This window comes from Talpa europaea (genome assembly GCF_964194135.1).
Source record: "Talpa europaea genome assembly, chromosome: 16".
Taxonomy (NCBI): Eukaryota; Metazoa; Chordata; class Mammalia; order Eulipotyphla; family Talpidae; genus Talpa; species Talpa europaea.
This window is the reverse complement of record NC_140084.1, coordinates 12,354,074-12,372,278: the sequence shown is the minus strand read 5'-3', so window position 1 is coordinate 12,372,278 and position 18,205 is coordinate 12,354,074. Positions and strand designations below refer to the sequence as shown.

The following is an 18,205-nucleotide window of genomic DNA, read 5'->3' as shown; positions in this document are numbered from 1 at the left end:
TCTCTCAGGTCAGGGACAGCTCAAGTGGACGAGGAGCACAGCCTTGGAACATGCTGGAAGACAAGGCAGTGGCAGTGGTTAGACTTTAGGCTCAGTACAGCAGGTTACATCCTTCCTCTTACCCCTGTGTATAGACAGGAGGGAGGGATCCACGAGCTTTGATGGTCAGAGTTGCTCCCCCGAACGCTGGTGTGGGTGACCTGCAGGGAAAGCTCTGCGTGAGCGGAGGCGAGGTGGCTGTGGAGGGCTGCGGCAGTGTCTGTCCCTTCTCAGAGAGAGATGACAGGGCTCCTTGCGGACGGTCAGGGACTGGTTGGAGGATGGATTTCTGGACCCAAAGCTGCTGCCTGAAGTGAGAAACTGGTTCACAATAGGAAGACTCGATCTCAGTCCCTGGGACCCTGGAGCCCTCACTGTGGAGGGGATGCTCTCTGTCCTCTCCTGTGGCCCCAGGCCTCCAGACCCCATCACGGGAGGGCACTTTCCCAACAGGCCCGAGCCAGTGCCTCAGGCTACCTGTTCCTGTTCCTGAGAGTTCCCTGAGTCCAGAGAACACAAAAGTCTTCCTTCCCTCCTTTGAATGATGGAAGGAGAAAAAACACAAATGTTACTATTGCAGTAACAACCCTTCCTGGAAAGGGGGGTCCCTATAGCTCCAAGCTGAGTGACAGACACCCCGGGGTGCCCACTAAGGCTGTGAAAATATCCCAAAGCTCCAGAACCAGATGGTTCACGGCTGCTGCCCAGCCTGTTTCCCTACAGATGGGGTCAGGGCCCAGGAGACTCTTCCCTGATCAGAGAATGTCCCCCAATGAGGAGAGGTGACCCCAGCACCAAGGTGACTATAAATCACAGGCCACACAAATGTGAAAACTGTTCACTGTGAAATGCTGTTCTGGGCCTCCCTGGAGGCCTAGGGGTTGTCTCAGCGCTATCAGCACGGGAAAGTGTGACGGTCCTTACGGGAAATGAGCAAACCAAGTAAGAAAGCAACTATTTTTACCTTAGGAAAGGCAGCCTGTAGGTCAAAGGTAAATGCAATTTTAACTATTCGACACCATTTTCAACACATCGAGCTTGTTGTGGGGGAGAACCTGGTGTAGGCATGAGGCACGGGGTGGGGGGGTGGTGAATTCAGCAGAGACAGAGCAGAGAAGAGCGCAGGAGCATTGTAGGGTAAGGTCAGAACGTACCAGGCTGTTGTGCCCTCCCGCCAGCAGGACTGATGATGGATCCCTGCGGTCCTGAGTGCATGCCTGAGGGCGGGCACCTGGAGTAGGGTGTGGGCGTGTGTGAGTGGGCACACCTGTGCTGAGAGACTGGGCTTATAGGGGCGGCGTCACGGGGATGCCAGGAGGAGCAGACGCACGAGAAAAGCAGAGAGCAGAGAGGCAGAACGAGAGCGAAAGAGAAAGAGCAGCAGAGACCACTAGAGAAGGCCAGGAGAGCCCAGAAAGAGTGAAGACTTGCTGGGGGCTGGGAGGCTGGCAGCCTCCATCCCCCCACACCCCTGCCTGCTCTGTACCTAGTAAATCCCAATAAGAGCCTGAAAAGCCACTGAGGGCTCCAGGACTGACTCCTTTGCCCCATCTGCTCGGGTCATAGAGATCCTGCAGCGCACGCTTCCTGCCGCTCCAAGCATTTACTGAAACACACGGCTAGGAGGAGCGGGGGGTGAGACAGGAGGGCCTGCAGCACAGAGTGAGGGCCCTGGGCCTATGACACCCCAGGCATCTGGCCGGTGGGGAGACTAGTCTTGGGCATGTCCTGATGATGCTCTGAATGAGCAGAAAGGATCCTCAGCTTCATGTCCCGGTTCCACGGGGTCCCATCCACTCCCTTTATCCATTCAAGCCTCCCCAACTTGCCTGCTGGGCAAGGAACGGGGGCCTAGATTTTAATTTTAGTAATGATACTGAAGTCGTTTTTGGCATGTTGGGCTTGGAGAGTCGGGTCCCTGAGTTAACTCTGGGAAAAGTCTCACCAGCTCTCTCCTTTCAGCAGCACCCAGTGAGATTCCCAGGCCAGTTTCTCCATGATACAGAGACATTAGCTGTATCCAAAAGGGCAGGTTTATTGTAAACAGGAGAGAAGAATAAAGGACATTTGCATAGACACAAGCGGGCAGAGAAAGCTGCTCCTGAAAGGGACAGGTTTGCTCAGAGGCCTGCATGGTGCGGGCAGCAGCCAGGGGAGGAGGGGTGACTCTGTGCTTTGCACAGGGAGAAGGTCAGTGAAGAGAAGCCGCAGCTAGGTCACAGGTCACAGGCAGGCAGAAGGGCTGCTGCCCCCGGCCAGTGCAGACATTGCCCTGACACAGGCTTCTGCAGTCTGGGAGGGCTCTTTCCTTTGTGGAGTTGTTACCTTTGGTTTCTTTTGAATAACTATGTCCTTAATCTCATATGCTGCCCTCTGGTTGTCCCCCGTGACAATCTCCACAGCAGTCTGATGCCAGTTTAGGTCTGTGCCTCCTGAGCTAAAGGTTGGCCCTAAGAATTTTTCATTTCTGTATCCTGTTTAATGACTTTGTTAATCACATCCACCCCCACCTGCACCTCCTTGCCTTACATGAGCCCAGTCTCTGGTCTTAGAGTGTCTCCTTTCCAACTTTTCTTAAGCTCCATAAATACCACCACAGAATTGATAAAAATGTGAAGTCTGGAATCCTGTTCTCACAGAGGAGGTAAAGTGACTTCTCATAGATGATAATTATTAGTGGCAAAAAAATAAAAGTGGGCATCGAAACTTTAGAAGTATCCAGATTCTACGATCCCGTCATTCTGCTGCAACAATTCATTTTAAGCCATCAGCAGAAACTCGCAGCAGGTGTCCTGACAGGCTGCTCCAGCCCTGGACCAGGAGACCCAGCTCCACCTGCCAGAGGCCTCAGGCGAGGGAGCTTGTGCTTCCCTGGGACTGAAGCCAAGGTTGGGGCCAGGTGGGAGAACCCCAGGGCAGCCTTGGGGCCCCTCCTGGCCCTGCCCGCTACACCCACACACACTGGCTGCTCCTCCTACTTCCAGATGGCTCAGACACCCGGGATCCCATCTGGGCTCCAGCCAGATGGAGAAAGGACAGAGGGCAGCGTGTCAAGGGCCTGTGGCTCTGTGGGAACAGCACAGAGGGGCCCGAAGCACATTCCAGCTGCTTCTCTGTCTGTTCTCCCTGGTGCCTCCAGCTCTAGCAAGCGTGTCCATGTCACCTCCTCCCTGGTGCCTGTCACGTAGGTCAGATGCTCCCTATCCACAACCACTGTCCCTCCTCGCTGACCTGTGATGCCCTCTGGCACCGAGCAGGAGCTGGGGCGCTGTTCCTGACCAGCCCGAGAGGGGCTCCCCATGTCCATGGGGCTCTCTTGTGAGGAAGGCGCAGCGGGGGGCTGTTCTCTCACTGTCCTCTGGGCTGCCAGGGCAGGGCGTGACTTTCACAGACCTCGGAAGATGCTCGTGCGGTTTTGGAGTTGGGTTCTGAGAGTGGGGTCCTTGGATTCACACTGGGAAAGCTTTCATCAGAGCTCCCCATTCACCAGGGCCGGCGAGTTCCCAGGCAAGCTACTCCACGACACAGAGACATTAGTTATATCTGAAGGGCAGGTTAATTATTAGGGAGACAAAACAGAGGACACTTGGGTAGACACAAGCAGCAGAAAGGGCTGCCCCAAAAGGGATAGATTTGATAAAAGAGAAGCCTGCATGGTGACAGGCGGTCAGCCTGGAAGAGAGCAGCCTCCGCTGAGGGAGGTCAGTGCAGAGAACCCCAGCACGGTACAGGTCACGGGCAGGCAGGAAGCTGCTGCCCTGCAGAGGGACAGAGAGTTGGCAAAAGGAGCTGCATAGGCACAGGTGGGCAGAAGGACATTGCACTGATATAGTCTTCTCTTTGGGAGGGGCTCACTCCTTGATGGAGTTGTTGACTTTTTTTTTTTAAGATTTATTTATTTATACAAGAACCGGGTACAGGCCAGATATGCGGGAGGGTGAGAGGATTCACCAGAAACAGAGTGAGGAACAGAACAGGCAGACTGACAAAATACACTGCTGAGGGGAGCAGCGGGTGGGACAGGAGAGGTCTGCCGCGTGGGACCCTCACCAGCCAGCCAGGAGCAAACCGGTGCTGCAGAGGCTGCTGGCGGCTCTACGGCGCTGCGCTCAACCACCTGCACCACCAGGGGAGGCCCTGACTTTGAATAAACTATGTAGAATTTGAGGGGGCCAGATTTCTACAATGGCCTCAATCTCCGCATCTTCACCTTCAGGTCTGTGCTCCTGACACCTGCTACAGCAGTCTGACACCTGTCTGTGTCTGTGCTCTGTGGTCTGGGCATGGCCCTAAAGATCTCAGTTCCCAGAGCTGGGTGAATGGCTTTTAGTGCCTTCTACTGCCACCTCCTGCTCTTGGCATTGCATGACCAAGGTTTCTGATCTTGTGGCACCTGTTTTCCAGTTTTTCTATCCTCATCCTCTATCAGGGACCAGAAGATGAGCAGCCCCAGGGCAGGATTCAAACAGGGGGAGCTGCCAACTGAGGGGGAGGGTGAGTCACAGCAGAGAGGAAGGTGCCAGAGCAGAAAAAGGGCAGATTCTGTGAGGGAAAATCATGAACAGAACATCAGTCAGTCATTCCTCAGTTGAAAGAGTCAGGTTTAAGTAGAGCTCAAAAAGGTGAGACTTGAAGATGAAATCAAGAAATATTACCCCTTTACCATGAGATACCATCTTACCCAGTGAGAATGGCACATATTAAAAAAACTAGCAACAACAAATGTTGGTGAGGGTGTGGAGAAAAAGGAACTCTTCTGCACTGTTGGTGGGAGTGCAAACTGGTCCAACCACTATGGAGAGCTGTGTGGAGATTTCTGGACCTACTAAACATAGAGCTTCCATATGATCCAGCAATTCCACTCCTAGGTATTTACCCAAAGGACACAGAAACATCAATTCCAAAGAGCACCTGCACCCCTATGTTTATAGCAGCACTGTTTACAATAGCTAAGCTTTGGAAACAACCCAAATGCCCAAAAATAGATGACTGGCTCAAGAAGATGTGGTACATATACACCATGGAATATTACTCAGCATTCAAAAAAGAGAAACACATGCAATTTGCAGCAACATGGATGGAGCTGGAAGGGATCATGCTCAGCGAAATAGGCCAGAAAGAAAAATTAAAATACCGGCTGGTCTCACTCATAGCAGGAATCTAGAAAACCTAAATAAGGGATCAGGAAAATGAATAACTATAAGAAAGTGAAAATCAAAATCAACAAAAAACTATGAACCAGAGACACTTTTTGGGGGGTGGGTGGCGGGAGGGGAGGGATTGGGGTCAAAATGGGGGGGTTGAAATTGTATGGGGAATATAACAATAAAATTTATTTTAAAAAAATTTTACCCCTTTAAAGGAAAGTCCCAAAAACTAAGACCAAAGCTGTCTCCTTTCTTTGAAAATGGAGACAAATATGCATGAACAGTTGATGTTTCTTAAGACTACATGGGCTGTTATTTTATTTTTATTTTTTTAAGATTTATTTATTTATGCATACAAGAGCTGGGATGTAGGCCAGAGGTGTGGGGGGCGGTGGTGAGAGGATTCACCAGAGACAGAGTGGGAAGCAGAACAGGCAGACTGAAATACACTGCTGAGGCTGAGGGGAGCAGTGGGCGAGACAGGAGAGGTCTGCGCGCCATGTGGGTCACCACATGGCTGATATTGAACACCTGCCGCAGTAGCTGCAGATTGCTTCACAGTCCCTATGCTTAAACCTTTGCGCCACAAGGGAGGCCCCAGGCTGTTATTGTAAATGACTTTTTTTGTTGTTGTTATTATGTAGGTAAAACAGGTTCATAACAATATCTCTAAAGTGCAGGAAATATTGAGTAAGAGAAAAACTATTTCCCTCAGTGACACCTACCTGACCTGAGCTGTCAACTCTGTAGATGTTAACTGTGGACATTTTAGTGTGGTGACACCGCCTGAGGAGAGTTGTCACCTACTCCCCTAAATCATATACAGTGCTGTAAACTGTGGATACCTTAAAAAAGTACAGAAGAAGGCCCTCCCTGGTGGCACAAGGGCTAACTCTCAGCACTATGAAGCTATATGCAGCCACTGCAACATGAGTTCGATCCCCAGCCAGGGAGCTAAACCACATGGCGTGGCAGACCTCTCCTGTCTCGCCCTCTGCTCCCCTCAGCAGTGGATTTCAGTTTGCCTGCCTGTTCTGTTCCCTACTCTGTCTCTGTTGAATCCTCTCACCTCCCATGCCTCAGGTCTACACCCCAACTCTTGTGTGCATAAATAAATAAATGTTTAAAAAAGTTACCAAAAAAGATGTAGTTTTTCTTATGAAAAATAGAATGAAAATCTTTCCATTACTTCAAAAACCCAAATGGGGCCTCCCCAGTGGTGCAGCGGTTGAGCGCTGGGTTGCGAAGCTGCCTGCAGCCTCTGCGGCACCGGTTCGATCCCCGGCTGCTCCTCGGCCACCGGAGGAGGGTCCCACATGGCGCGCAGACCTCTCCTGCCGCCCGCTGCTCCCCTCAGCAGTGTCCTTCGGTCCTTCTGCCTGTTCTGCTCCCCACTCTGGCTCTGGTGAGTTCTCTCACCCTCCCGCGCTTCTGACTGTACCCAGTGCATGTATAAACAAAAAAACAAAACAAAAACAAACCAGCAAAACAAATAAATAAAGCATGCCTCTAAAAAAAAAAAAAAAAAAAAAAAAAAACAAAAACCCAAATGAACACTTACTACCTAGATTTACCAAAGCTATGGTTTAGTATCTTGATAGTTCCACAAAGTAGGATCTGGAAAAGAAAAAACAAATATTTTGGGGCCTCCCCGGTGGCACAGTGGGTTGAGCACAGCACTGTGAAGCTGTCCACAGCCTCTGCAGCACCGGCTCAATTCCCAGCCGGCCAGGGGGATACCCACATGGCGCGGGAGACCTCCACTGTCTCTCCCACTGCTGCCCTCAGCAGTGCTTTCCTTCCATCTACCTGTTCTGCTTCACACTCTGTCTCTGGTAAATTCTCTCACCCTCCCGGGCTTCTGGCCTCTATCTCAGTTCTTGTATAAATAAATAAATAAATCTTTTTAAAAAAAATTCCTTATTTAAAAAAAAGAAAAAAACAAATATTTTGTTATTGCCCATGTGTAGGATGCATAAGTATGTAAGATTGATATTTTTCATTAAGATTGAGATTTTATTATATGCGTTCATTGTTCTGCTTCTCCCTTGATTTTTTTTAAAGATTTATTTATTTATACATACAAGAACTGGGGTTCAGGCAGGAGGTACAGGGGGTGAGAGAATTCACCAGAGACAGAGTAGGGAGCAGAAAAGGTGGATCTACTGAAATCCACTGCTGAGGGGAGCAGCGGGTGAGTCGGGAGAGGTCTCCTGCGCCATGTGGGTAGCTCCCTGGCCAGGGATCAAACTGGTGCTTCAGTAACTGTGGATAGCTTCATAGTACTAACGCTTAACCCCTTGGGCCACCAGGGAGGCCCCTGTTTCTCACTTGCTCTTATGCTGTGAGTGATGGAGGATGAGGATAGAAAAATTGGAAAGCAGGTGCCACAAGATCAGAAACCTTGGTCACACAATGCCAAGAGCAGGAGTGGGGGTAGAAGGCACTGACTGAGATCCTTCAGGCCATGCCCAAACCACAGAGCACAGGCACAGACAGGTGTCAGACTGCTGTAGCAGGTGTCAGGAGCACAGACCTGAAGGTGAAGATGGGGAGATCGAGGCCATTGTAGAAACCTGGCCATTGTAGAAATTCTGCATAGTTTATTCAAAGTCAACAACAAACAAACCTCTCCATGAAGGAGTGAGCCCCTCCCAAAGAGAAGACTCTATCAGTGCAATGTTGGCGGTGGCACCACGCCAGCAGTTCTTCTGCCTACCTTTGCCTATGCAGCTCCTTTTGCCAACTCTCTGTCCCTCTGCAGGGCAGCAGCTTCCCACCTGCTGGTGACCTGTAGCCTGCACTGACCTCCCTCAGCCGGGGCAGCTCTCCTCAAGGACTGCAACCATGCAGACCTTTGTCTTTCTCTCCCTCCTATAATTAACCTGCCTTTTCAGATATGACTAAGTCTCTGTGCCATGGGAAACTTGCCTGGGAAATCACCAGTGCTGGTGAAACGCGTGCTCTGGTTAAATCTTTCCCTGTGTGAACACAAGGACCCCACTCTCCGAACCCAACAACTACAATTCAAAACGACATTATCCCTGAGGCCCGTCCTCCCCTGGGGGCTGCACTGGGGGCTCCGTGGATGACACAGGCTGGAAGACAGCAGGACAGGGAGATGCAGAGGGAGCAGAAGGGACATGCCTGCCCTTCCTGCATCCCCAGGGGTGCAAGTCTCCCCGCATCCTCACATGTCCCACCCCAGGAGCTCATCCCGGGTGACTGTCCTGAACCCGGGAGCCACCTGCTCCCTCTGACCTGCTTCTCCCAGGTGAGCACAGGCCGGGGCCTTGGGGGAAGAATCTGTTCTCCCAGGGGGTCTCTCCCCAGGGACCCCCGACACTGTAGCAGCCCCTCCTGCTTGGGGGGCCTGTCACGTGATGTTCTTACTTGTGAGTGTCTCTCTCACTGCTCTGGAATACAGGGCAGGGGTGCTCTGTGCATGGGAGTGTTGGGATGTAGAAGGGACCTGACCTGGGAAATGAGGGTCCTTCCCAGGAGGCTGAGGTCCTGTGGCCCCACCTAGGGCAGGGGCCTCTCGGGCCCACCCCTCCTCCTGGCCTTCCTGTGCTCGCCTCTGTGTTCCTGACATCAGCCCTGAGCTTTTAGGGTCCTCAACAGGCCATCTATGGTGTGGAGACAAATCCTCACTGATTAGCAACTAAAGAGAGATGCAGTGGCTGGCTTCATACACTGTGAATCAGCAGGGGGAAAGAATTTGGTTGAACCCAAGGCCATCCTCTTTGGTCCTCAAGTGCTCAGAAACTGCCCTTCCTGGAATAGTTCTGACTCCACCCCAGTAAGGACCAGAGCCTCTTGCTTGTCTTATGCATTTTCCTTGCCTCAGGGAGTTTCCCTGAGCAGATAGAGAAGCAGCCGGAAGTTGGGCCCTTGGGCCTGTGTTGAAATTCATCTCCTGGGTGCTCAGCTCTGGGTGGCCCAGAACACCTGAGTGAGGGTCCCATTTTATGAGTCTTTACTGAGCACCTGAAGCCTCCACAGTGGAGCCAGGACCCCCAAAGCTCACCAGCTGACTCCTTTGATCCAGGACTTACCAGCTGACAGGAGTATGTGAGCCTGAGGTGTCCCAGGCTGAAGCGCAGGGCTGCACACGTTCAGAGACCCTGATCATCCTATATACACAGATGGCAACTGGGAGGAAGGCCTCAGGTCAGCGAGGCCCAGAGGCCCAGTGGGGGAGTAAGGAATCCCAGGATATTAAAAGGAGCCCCAGAGCAGGCAGCCCCACATCTCTCCCCCTGCACCGCTATGGCCCTCCTCTGGCTTCTCTCCTGCATCACCCTCGTCGGGGCCGCCTTTGGTGAGTGTGGTAGGGTCTGAGGGACCAGCCATGCCTGGGAGAGACTGGGGAGGAGGACTCAGCACCCCATGGACTCAGCCTGGCCCCATCACAAGGGACTCGCTCAGTTCGGGGAGGACCAGGCACCAGGTGAGGGGAGCTCTGAGTTCCCTCCCTGCACACTGGGCTTCAGGACCAGACAGGCAACCTGATCTGCAGGAGGAGAGAAAGGGGTGCTTCTAGGGCTTTCTGAGCCCTCAACGCTCTGCCAGGCCTCAGTAAGAAGCATCTGGGCTCCTCAGAGAACAGAGGCCCTAGAGGAGGCTCATGTGGGGTTGTGGGCACAAGGGCTGTGAGGGGTTTATTAGTGCCAGGCACTTAGTCCTTTGGGGTCTGTTAAAGTAATAATAATAATATAAATAATAATAATAATAATACAACCAAGTATCTTTCTCAGGATTTAGCAAATATCACCTTTCCCTACTTGCTGTAGGGATTCTCTGACACCCACACTGGGCTCAGCAGCTCCCTGCTCCCCCCTCTCCTGGGAAGGGGCCTCTGCTGAGCCCCTGCCTGTCACTTCTGTGCAGCTTCACACCCTCACTCCCTGTGTATAACCAGAACCAGGGCTCAGTGGGGGAAGCTCCTCCCTGTATTTCCTGCCCGTCCCTGTCACACCTGCTGGCCCCACTCCTGTGAGATTTCAGTCTCCACCAGCATAGGGGACCCGGCCCCCCACTCCATTGCTATGAAGCCTCTGCAGGGTGAGGCCCTCACAGCTCCTGCTGGTGGTTTTTCTGTTCTTATAAGAAAAGATGAGGAGACGACATGTTTGGAGACACTGGTTTGAGGGAGTGGCCGGGCCATGTCCTTGTCCCCAGACAGCATCAGAAGCTGCCTAGAGCAAGGCCTGGGAGACCCTGGGGGCGGCCTGGCTGGTGGGAGGGGCTGGCCCTGCCCCCCTTTCTTCCTGTGGCCAAGTTCTCACACCCCTGGGAGCTGCTGAGGATCCTATGTCCTGACGCAGCGAATGTGTCTGCTCATGTCAAGGGCCCTGCGTGTCCTCCTTACTCTGTACAGTCTCATCCTGTTTTCTGTTTCCCTGATGTGTCTTTATGGTGGGGATCAAGGTCATGTCTTATTCAATAATTAGAAGCTTCAGTGGATTCAATGAAGAGTTGTTGAAATGCCAGCGAGAGTCCAGCAGTGTGAATGGGGACAGTCACATCTGTCAGGAAAGGAGAGAGGGGTGATTTCCCATGGGTTTGGGGTTCCCATGGGTTTTTGATCCCACACCTCCTGTCCACACCAATCCCTTTGGCAAGCATTGCCTGTGAGGGCAGCAGTGTTTGCTCCCACTTCTGGGGTGAAATGAGCCTGGGAGAGTCAGCGGGGGCTGAGGTCTCCAGTAGGTAGTGGGTGGCAGGGAGGCCTGATTCCTCAGCCTGTTTCTGCTCCTCTGGGCAGGGTGACCCGGATGGAGCTGCCTGTCCCTCTGCATCCCTGGAGGGGTGACTGGGGACAGCAATCTGTGTTTGTGGAGCCTCCAACCTGGGACTGGGGTGCCTGGGAATGTTTCCTGGAATAGGGGCGTGTGAGGTGGGTGTGGTGATAGCTGAGCTGGAAAGCAGATCTCAGACCGAGTGGGTCCTCGGCCCTTCTTCTTCCCCCTCTCCCCTCCAGGCTGTGGGGTCCCTGACATTCCCCCAGTTGTGAGTGGGGTACAGAGGATCGTCAATGGGAAAGCAGCTGTCCCTGGTTCCTGGCCCTGGCAGGTGTCTCTGCAGGTGAGGGGAGTCTGCACCTAGTGGGGTGCAGAGTCTGCACCCTGCAGTAGGGGTCCAGGGAGTGGACTTCTGTCTGGGGGTGTGGTGTGTCCTGCCCACACTGACTCTCTTCTTCCTCCAGGACAGCAACGGCTTCCACTACTGTGGGGGGTCCCTAGTCAACGAGTCCTGGGTGGTCACTGCCGCCCACTGTGAAGTCAGGTGAGGCCCAGGGAGGTTTCAAAAGTGGGGGCGGGGGAGCAGGCGTGTCCTCCTTCCTCACTCCATCTGCCTCCTCTAGCACATCCGACACAGTTGTGGCTGGAATGTTTAACAGGAGAGCAAAGAAAAAGAAGAATGTGCAGGTCCTGAGGATTGCTCAGGTACGCGGGCTGGGGGTTGGGGCAGGACGTGGAAGAGACACGAGGCAGCAGATGGGCCTCAGAGTCTCCCTCCGGCGCCCCTGGTGTGTCCTGTGATTCCCACCAGGAAGGTTGTCTCGTCAAACCTGCAGATCCCTGGTGGATCCCAGACCTCACCTCCTCCTCCTGACCTCACCCACAGGTGTTTAACCACCCCAGTTTTAACAACGACACCGGTCACAACGACATCGCCCTGGTGAAGCTGGCCACGCCCGCCCGCTTCTCCAAGGTCGTGTCCCCCGTGTGCCTGCCCAGTGCTCAGGACAACTTCACCACCGGGTCCCTGTGTGTCACCACGGGCTGGGGCAAGACTGATTCCAAGGGTGAGTGACCTTGACCTGCGACCCAGGGGGAGGGTCTGGTCTACCTGTGCAGCAGGCGGGGCCCATGTAACTCTGCTCTTTGAGTTTATGACAACGGACAGTGTCATAAATGTTTCCGCTGTGTTATTTACAACCCACTTAGAGAAAACCCACCCAAATGAATGGACCCGAGCTCCATGATGGCCTTGCAGGGTCAGGTTCTGAGACACAGCTCAGTCCCAGCAGGCCCCGCCCCACTCACCACCTGCACCTGTCCACAGTGACCCCAGCAGCGCTGAAGTCCCCCAGGCCTCAGGGATTGGAGTTGGGGCCTCCTTCCAGACCTGGGCGGGGTTCAGGTATCCAGAGGTATCCAGGGTGTGGTCAGGGACCCGAGAGTCCAGCCTGGCACCCCTCCCTGGGGCTGCCCCTGTGTGATGGTCTCCTCCAGCATCCTGCGTCCTGCCCAGGCCAGGGCTACCCGGCTGGTCCTTCCCCAGAGCAGGCTGGGCAGGCAGGGCTGGTTTCACCAACTGTGCTTGCGGCAAATTTAGCACCGACTGCAGTGAAATCAGAAGGCAGGTACCCCTGAGATTTCTAAGGTTTAAGGGATTACAGGCCTTGGATTCCAGCACCCTGATAATAGTGATGGAAGAGGGGGATCAAGGAGCACAGCATTCTTGGATATTGTCCTCTCCTCCCAGGATGGGCTAGAGGCTGAGGTCCTGACCCCCTCCCGGCCTCTCTGTTGTTCCAGGCATGGCCTCCATCAAGCTGCAGCAGGCCACCATGCCCCTCCTGTCCAATGCCGAGTGTGAGAAGTCCTGGGGCAGCGACATCACAGATCTCGTGGTCTGTGCTGGGGCCAACAATGTCACCTCCTGCATGGTATGACCCCTTATCCATGTGATCCCCCCTCCCCAATCAGGCTCAAGGCCCTTCCTAGCCCATGATCCCTTTAAGCTCAGTCCTTGTCTGATCCCCGGGGGAGCCAGGACCAGCACTCACACACGCCCAGCACATGACTGGCCCTGACCATGATGGGGGTGCTGTCCAGCGGATTTGCTCCCCCTGAGCTAGGTTTTCCAGCCCACTTATAAACACAGCCCCAGCCCCCTGGGATAGGTGCAAAACTGGGTGCTCCTTGAGGAGATGGAAATGTGTAAACATTACTGTATAAGAATTTTGTTTCTTGGCAATACCTGTCTGAGCCAGGAGGGGGTGCACAAGGATCCAGGACCCCTTTCAGACTTGCAGACAGGTGCTTCTCCTCCCACAGGGCGACTCTGGTGGGCCCCTGGTCTGCCAGAAGGATGGAGCCTGGAACCTGGTGGGCGTCGTGTCCTTTGTCACTACTACCTGCAGCACCGATATTCCTACCGTTTGCTCCCGGATCACAGAGTTAAGGCCCTGGATTGAGGATATTCTCACTCAAAACTAAACCCTGGTACCATCTATCTCGAGTTTCCCTAATAAAAGCCTCTGCACAGAAGCCCTGACTGCTTGTGTGTGAGTGACCTGGGGAGGTGGCTGCAGTGTCCCTGGCACCCACCAGGGGGCGGCGTGACCCTCCCTTTCCAGGCTGCAGAGCCCCAGCAGCCCCTGTTGCTCAGGGAGCTGAGGCCTTTGGGTCTGGCCCTCCCTGCTCATTTCTCCTCTGGTTTCAGCTGGCTTGGCCCAAGGAGCTTTGTGGAGGGCAGGAGTGCTCCAGGCCAGGCCACCTCCTCCCAGCAGGGTGGGTCCTGGGACCCAAGGGCCACCCAAGCAGGCCTGTCCCTCCTCACATGCTCCAGACACCTTTCTCTGCCTTGTGCCCCTTGCACCTCCACCCAGACCATCCCTGCAGTCCCCACCCCTCCTGCCTCTACCCAGGTCCTGCTCATTCACTCTGAACTCACTAGCTGGGAAATCTTCCTTCCAGTCACAGTGGCTGAACCACTGTCTTTTCAGGTCCCCTGTCCTGTGTTTTTTTGTTTTTCTTTTTCTGGGATTCAGCAAGTGCATCTAGAGATCATTTCACTAAGGTACATCCCTTTGGCCAGGCTGCAGGTGGCTGCACGCCTACATCAGGAGGTGCCAGGGCTGGTTTCTCTCTGACAGACCTGACATCTGCACCATCAACTCTTGGGTGACTTGTACAATGGTGATAACTTCTAACTTTCTCATTTCCCTGGAATCCTTTCCTAGACATGCCTCCTCATCTGTCATTCTATTTCCTGGCGGCACTGTGCATCTAGAACATGCAAGGAATTCCTTCTTTTTTCCTTTACACATTTATGTTCACTGATTTTTGAGATGATTAACTTGTTCTCAATCATCCACCAAGGTGACTCTATTGTGTTATTTTAGAATCTTTATAAACTCATGGACTCATGGGTTTCCATCCCCCTATCATTCGTGAAGCTGAAATTCTGCCCCCGTGACCAGTGGGTCTAGTTGGTTCTGGACCATTTGGCATGGCCACACGGGTTCCAACCTTCCTTGCTCTCTGGTTTGACAAGATACCAAGACTCTGAATCTGCTATATCTTTAAAATCCACTGGTTTCTTTGAGTTGGAAAAGGAATTTCAAGCCCACAGTCTGGATGTAGGGGATATTCATGATTGGCGTGTTTGTCATTGTTTCTAGACCTTTCCAGTGGACAGAGCTAAGCAGTGAAGAAAACCAATTTTAGAAAAACATGAGTACTTTTACTTCCACTTCAAATTCAAGGCTGAAGGGCATGTTACTTAACCTTAAATAGAGCCCATTGGCAGGTTTTGAATTCTCCATCAAGAGTCCTCACTCTTAAGGACACAGGGAATGATGGAATTAGAATCCCAAAATTATAGCCTTGTTTTATTCTCTGTCATACAAATAGTTACAGGTAAACACTAATGTTATCACCAATATAATTAATGGATGCAACGAAAAAATTTTTGCTCTCCCCATTTTTTTTTTTTAAGATTTATCTATGCATACAAGAACCGGGGTGTAAGCAAGAGGGGCCATGGGTGAGAGGGTTCACCAGAGACAGAGTGGGGTTAAGCACTCTGGGGTTTGCAAATATTTTCAAATATTATATACCTAACAGTGCTCCAGTTGGGTGTGACGGTGAAGCATACGGTGAAGGCAGAGCCCAGGCTTGCTCAGGAGTCTCAAGGCACAAACTGGCCGCTGCAGGGCAAGGTCCATTTAACTCACTCTGCTGAGGGGCCCCACATCCTTGTTCTGAGTTGGGCCATGTCTGATGGGATGCGAGACCCCACACCCCTCTGTACAGAGGACCCTGCTTCTTCCTTCAGCGAATCATGTGCATTGTTCAGATGAGGATGTTCGAAATTCGCACTGGGCTACATGACACGGTCACTCATCAGCCACATCTGCACCTACAGTCTAGTGGACCCTGTATCAGCTCCCCCCTCCCTCCAGGAAGGACGGACACCCCAGCGACAGGGGGTGTGGGGAGCACGCAGCCCTCAGCTGACAGGCCTCTCTGGGAATGGCCTCAGCTGAAAAGAATCCCCTTGACCAAAGTCGCACCTCCTCTCTGGGCGGCCCACACCCCTGATTGGTCAGTGGGGCTTTAAAAGCCCATGTCCTCACCCCAGAAAGCCCAGTTGCTGCCTGTGCCCCTCCGGGTTGTGGGTGCTGAGAGCTCTCCCCATCTACTCCCTGCTGCTGACCTTCACCTAGAGGCCGCTTCCCGGGGTGCTGGAGCCATGGCCTAGGCTCCAGAACTGGGCCCCAGCAAGTGGGCGCTGCATGGGGTTCTGGAGTTGGACCCTGTAAGGGCAGGACTGGACACAGTGCAGGTTTTCTGATCCCATGCAGATCGGGTAAAGGAGGAGTCAGAGTCCTCAGTAGTTTTGTAGGTTTTTTATTTGGGGTTCACCAGGCATATGGCAGGCAGGGGTGCTGGCTGGGGGGCTGGCAGGCTGGCAGGCCTCCCAGCCCCCAGCAAGTCTTTACTCTATCTGGGCTCTCTAGCGTTCGTTCTGCTGCTTCTCGGCTTCTCTTTCGGCTTCAGCTGCTGCTGCTGCTGCTGCTGGCGTCCCCCAGTGACGCCGCCCTTAAAAGCACAGTCTTAGCTCAGCTGAATCCCATCTACCTATGCCCACACCCTATTCCAGGTGCCCGCCATCAGGCATGCATTCAGGACAAGGATCCATCATCTATCCTGATGGCAGAAGGGCAGAAAAGCCTGATATTTTCTTTACCCTACAGACCCCAAGTGCTGGCTGGCAATGAGGACCTGTAAAGGCAGGACTGGGCACAGTGCAGGTTTTCTGATCCCATGCAAACCGGGTAAAGGAGGAGTCAGAGTCCTCAGTAGTTTTGCAGGTTTTTTATTTGGGGTTCACCAGGCATATGGCAGGCAGGGGTGCTGGCTGGGGGGCTGGCAGGCTGGCAGGCCTCCTAGCCCCCAGCAAGTCTTCACTCTATCTGGGCTTTCTGGCGTTCGTTCTGCTGCTTCTCGGCTGCTTCTCGGCTTCTGCTGCGACTTCTGCTGCTGCTACTGCTGCTGCTGCTGCTGGCGTCCCCCCGTGACGCCGCCCTTAAAAGCACAGTCTTAGCTCAGCTGAATCCCATCTACCTATGCCCACACCCTATTCCAGGTGCCCGCCATCAGGCATGCATTCAGAACAAGGATCCATCATCTATCCTGATGGCGGAAGGGCAGAAAAGCCTGATATTTTCTTTACCCTACAGGACCCTTCACCGTGGCCGGGGGAGGCACCATCACAAGGTGAGAGTGAAGGTGGTGAGACTCCACCTGACGACCCAAGGCGTCTGGTTGGAAGAGAATTCATTAGTGGGTGCCCTGTGCCCCCAGTCTGAGAACCATGGGGGGAGGGAGCCTGGATAAGGGTGGTGACATGGGGGGCTGCTGCTGAGCAGTGAAGGTCTGGGAAAGAGGAGCAAGCCAGGGCGCCCTTCACAGGCATTTTAAGCTGATGTGGAAGCCGGAGAGCCTGCTTGGGACCAGGCAGAGGGGAAACTGAGGCAGGCAGGTTTACTCACAGAGAAGCCAAGCTCCGAAGGTGACACTCTACTGAGACGGGTCCGCTCTCCCGCGGTCAGGCCTGGTTAGGTGGGGTGGAGGCAGGCGCAGCTCCCTCTTGCCATGACTGTGTGGGGACGCAGACTGAGCTTGTCCCCCTTATCCACAGGGATATGTCCACGGCCTCCAGGGGAAGCTGAAAAGCCGCATGTTGGTGAACCTCCTAGAAGAGGTACCCCTGTCCCTCTCAAGGAAGCTGCAGGACTAGCCAGCAGGCTGCAGGACCAGGTAAGCGTCTGTGCCTGGAGGCCGCCGTCTGATGGAGGGGGAAACAGGACAGAGGACGCAGGGGCGTTAAGGATTTTGGGGCAGCTCTTCTCCAGAAGCTGGGAGACCATCAAGAGGCTCCCCTCAGAGGGCAAAAGGCAGGGCCTGTGCGGGGTAATGAGACTCAGGTGGGCTCCATGAGCAGGGCACTGTGGGAGGCAGGCGCCTGGGGGCGGGGCCAGGAGCACGGACTCCAGGGCACAGGGAATGCTGAGCTGGAGCAGGAGGCGCCTCTCCTGAGGCCTGGAGGGTGGGAGAAGCTGCAGGGGGCCGAAAGGGCACCAGGTGGATGCAGGTACCAGCAGGAGGTGCGGGACCTGCAGGTGCGGGACTTGGTTCCTGGGGCCTGACAGCCCTAAAGCGGAATAGAGGTGCATCTCAGAGACTCCAATCTGTGCCATGCCAGGAAATTGGCTGCTCCCAGCTGTATTCTCTTGGCACCCAAATCAGCATCAGACTGGTCCTCCAATGCTGGCCCCTGCTGATCCCCGGGCTAGGAGCTCATGGCCGCCATTGACACACCTGTTGACTGGACCATCTTTAACTAGATCATGGGTCTTAAGGGTGCATTTCCCTTTAATATCCCATAAAGCCGAGCCTCTGCTCACAGGCTGGGGCTCTCTAACACCAGGAGCTAGTTAGCAGATAAAATGTCAGCCCCACCCTTGATCTACAGATTCAGAAACCAAAGATGAGGCCCAGCATGTTTGTAAACAGCTTCCAGGTGACTCTGATGCAGCTTATTAAAAGCCCCTGAGCTTTGAATGCAGTGGCTTGTTAAGGGTGAAGAGGCCAGGCTCCCCCTGGTGGAGGGACAGGGGAGGGACACTAAAGGAAGAGAGCATTTAATTTATGCCTGGTGGGGTGCAGTATTAGCCCACGATAGCTACTTAGTGGCTGGGGGTGCAGACCAGC

General features: G+C 53.7%; 1 protein-coding gene across 1 annotated transcript; it reads left to right on the top strand.

Moving 5' to 3' along the window:
* Positions 1 to 9,458: 9,458 nt before the first annotated feature.
* Positions 9,459 to 17,231, top strand: LOC311185803 (chymotrypsinogen B-like; the record flags this gene model as incomplete). The annotated part of the gene is made up of 8 exons (XM_084256621.1): positions 9,459 to 9,510; positions 11,173 to 11,276; positions 11,398 to 11,477; positions 11,557 to 11,638; positions 11,820 to 12,000; positions 12,737 to 12,867; positions 13,259 to 13,360; positions 17,133 to 17,231. The coding sequence occupies 8 exons, from the start codon at positions 9,459 to 9,461 to the stop codon at positions 17,229 to 17,231; spliced, it is 831 nt and encodes a 276-aa protein (XP_084112747.1).
* Positions 17,232 to 18,205: the final 974 nt, after the last annotated feature.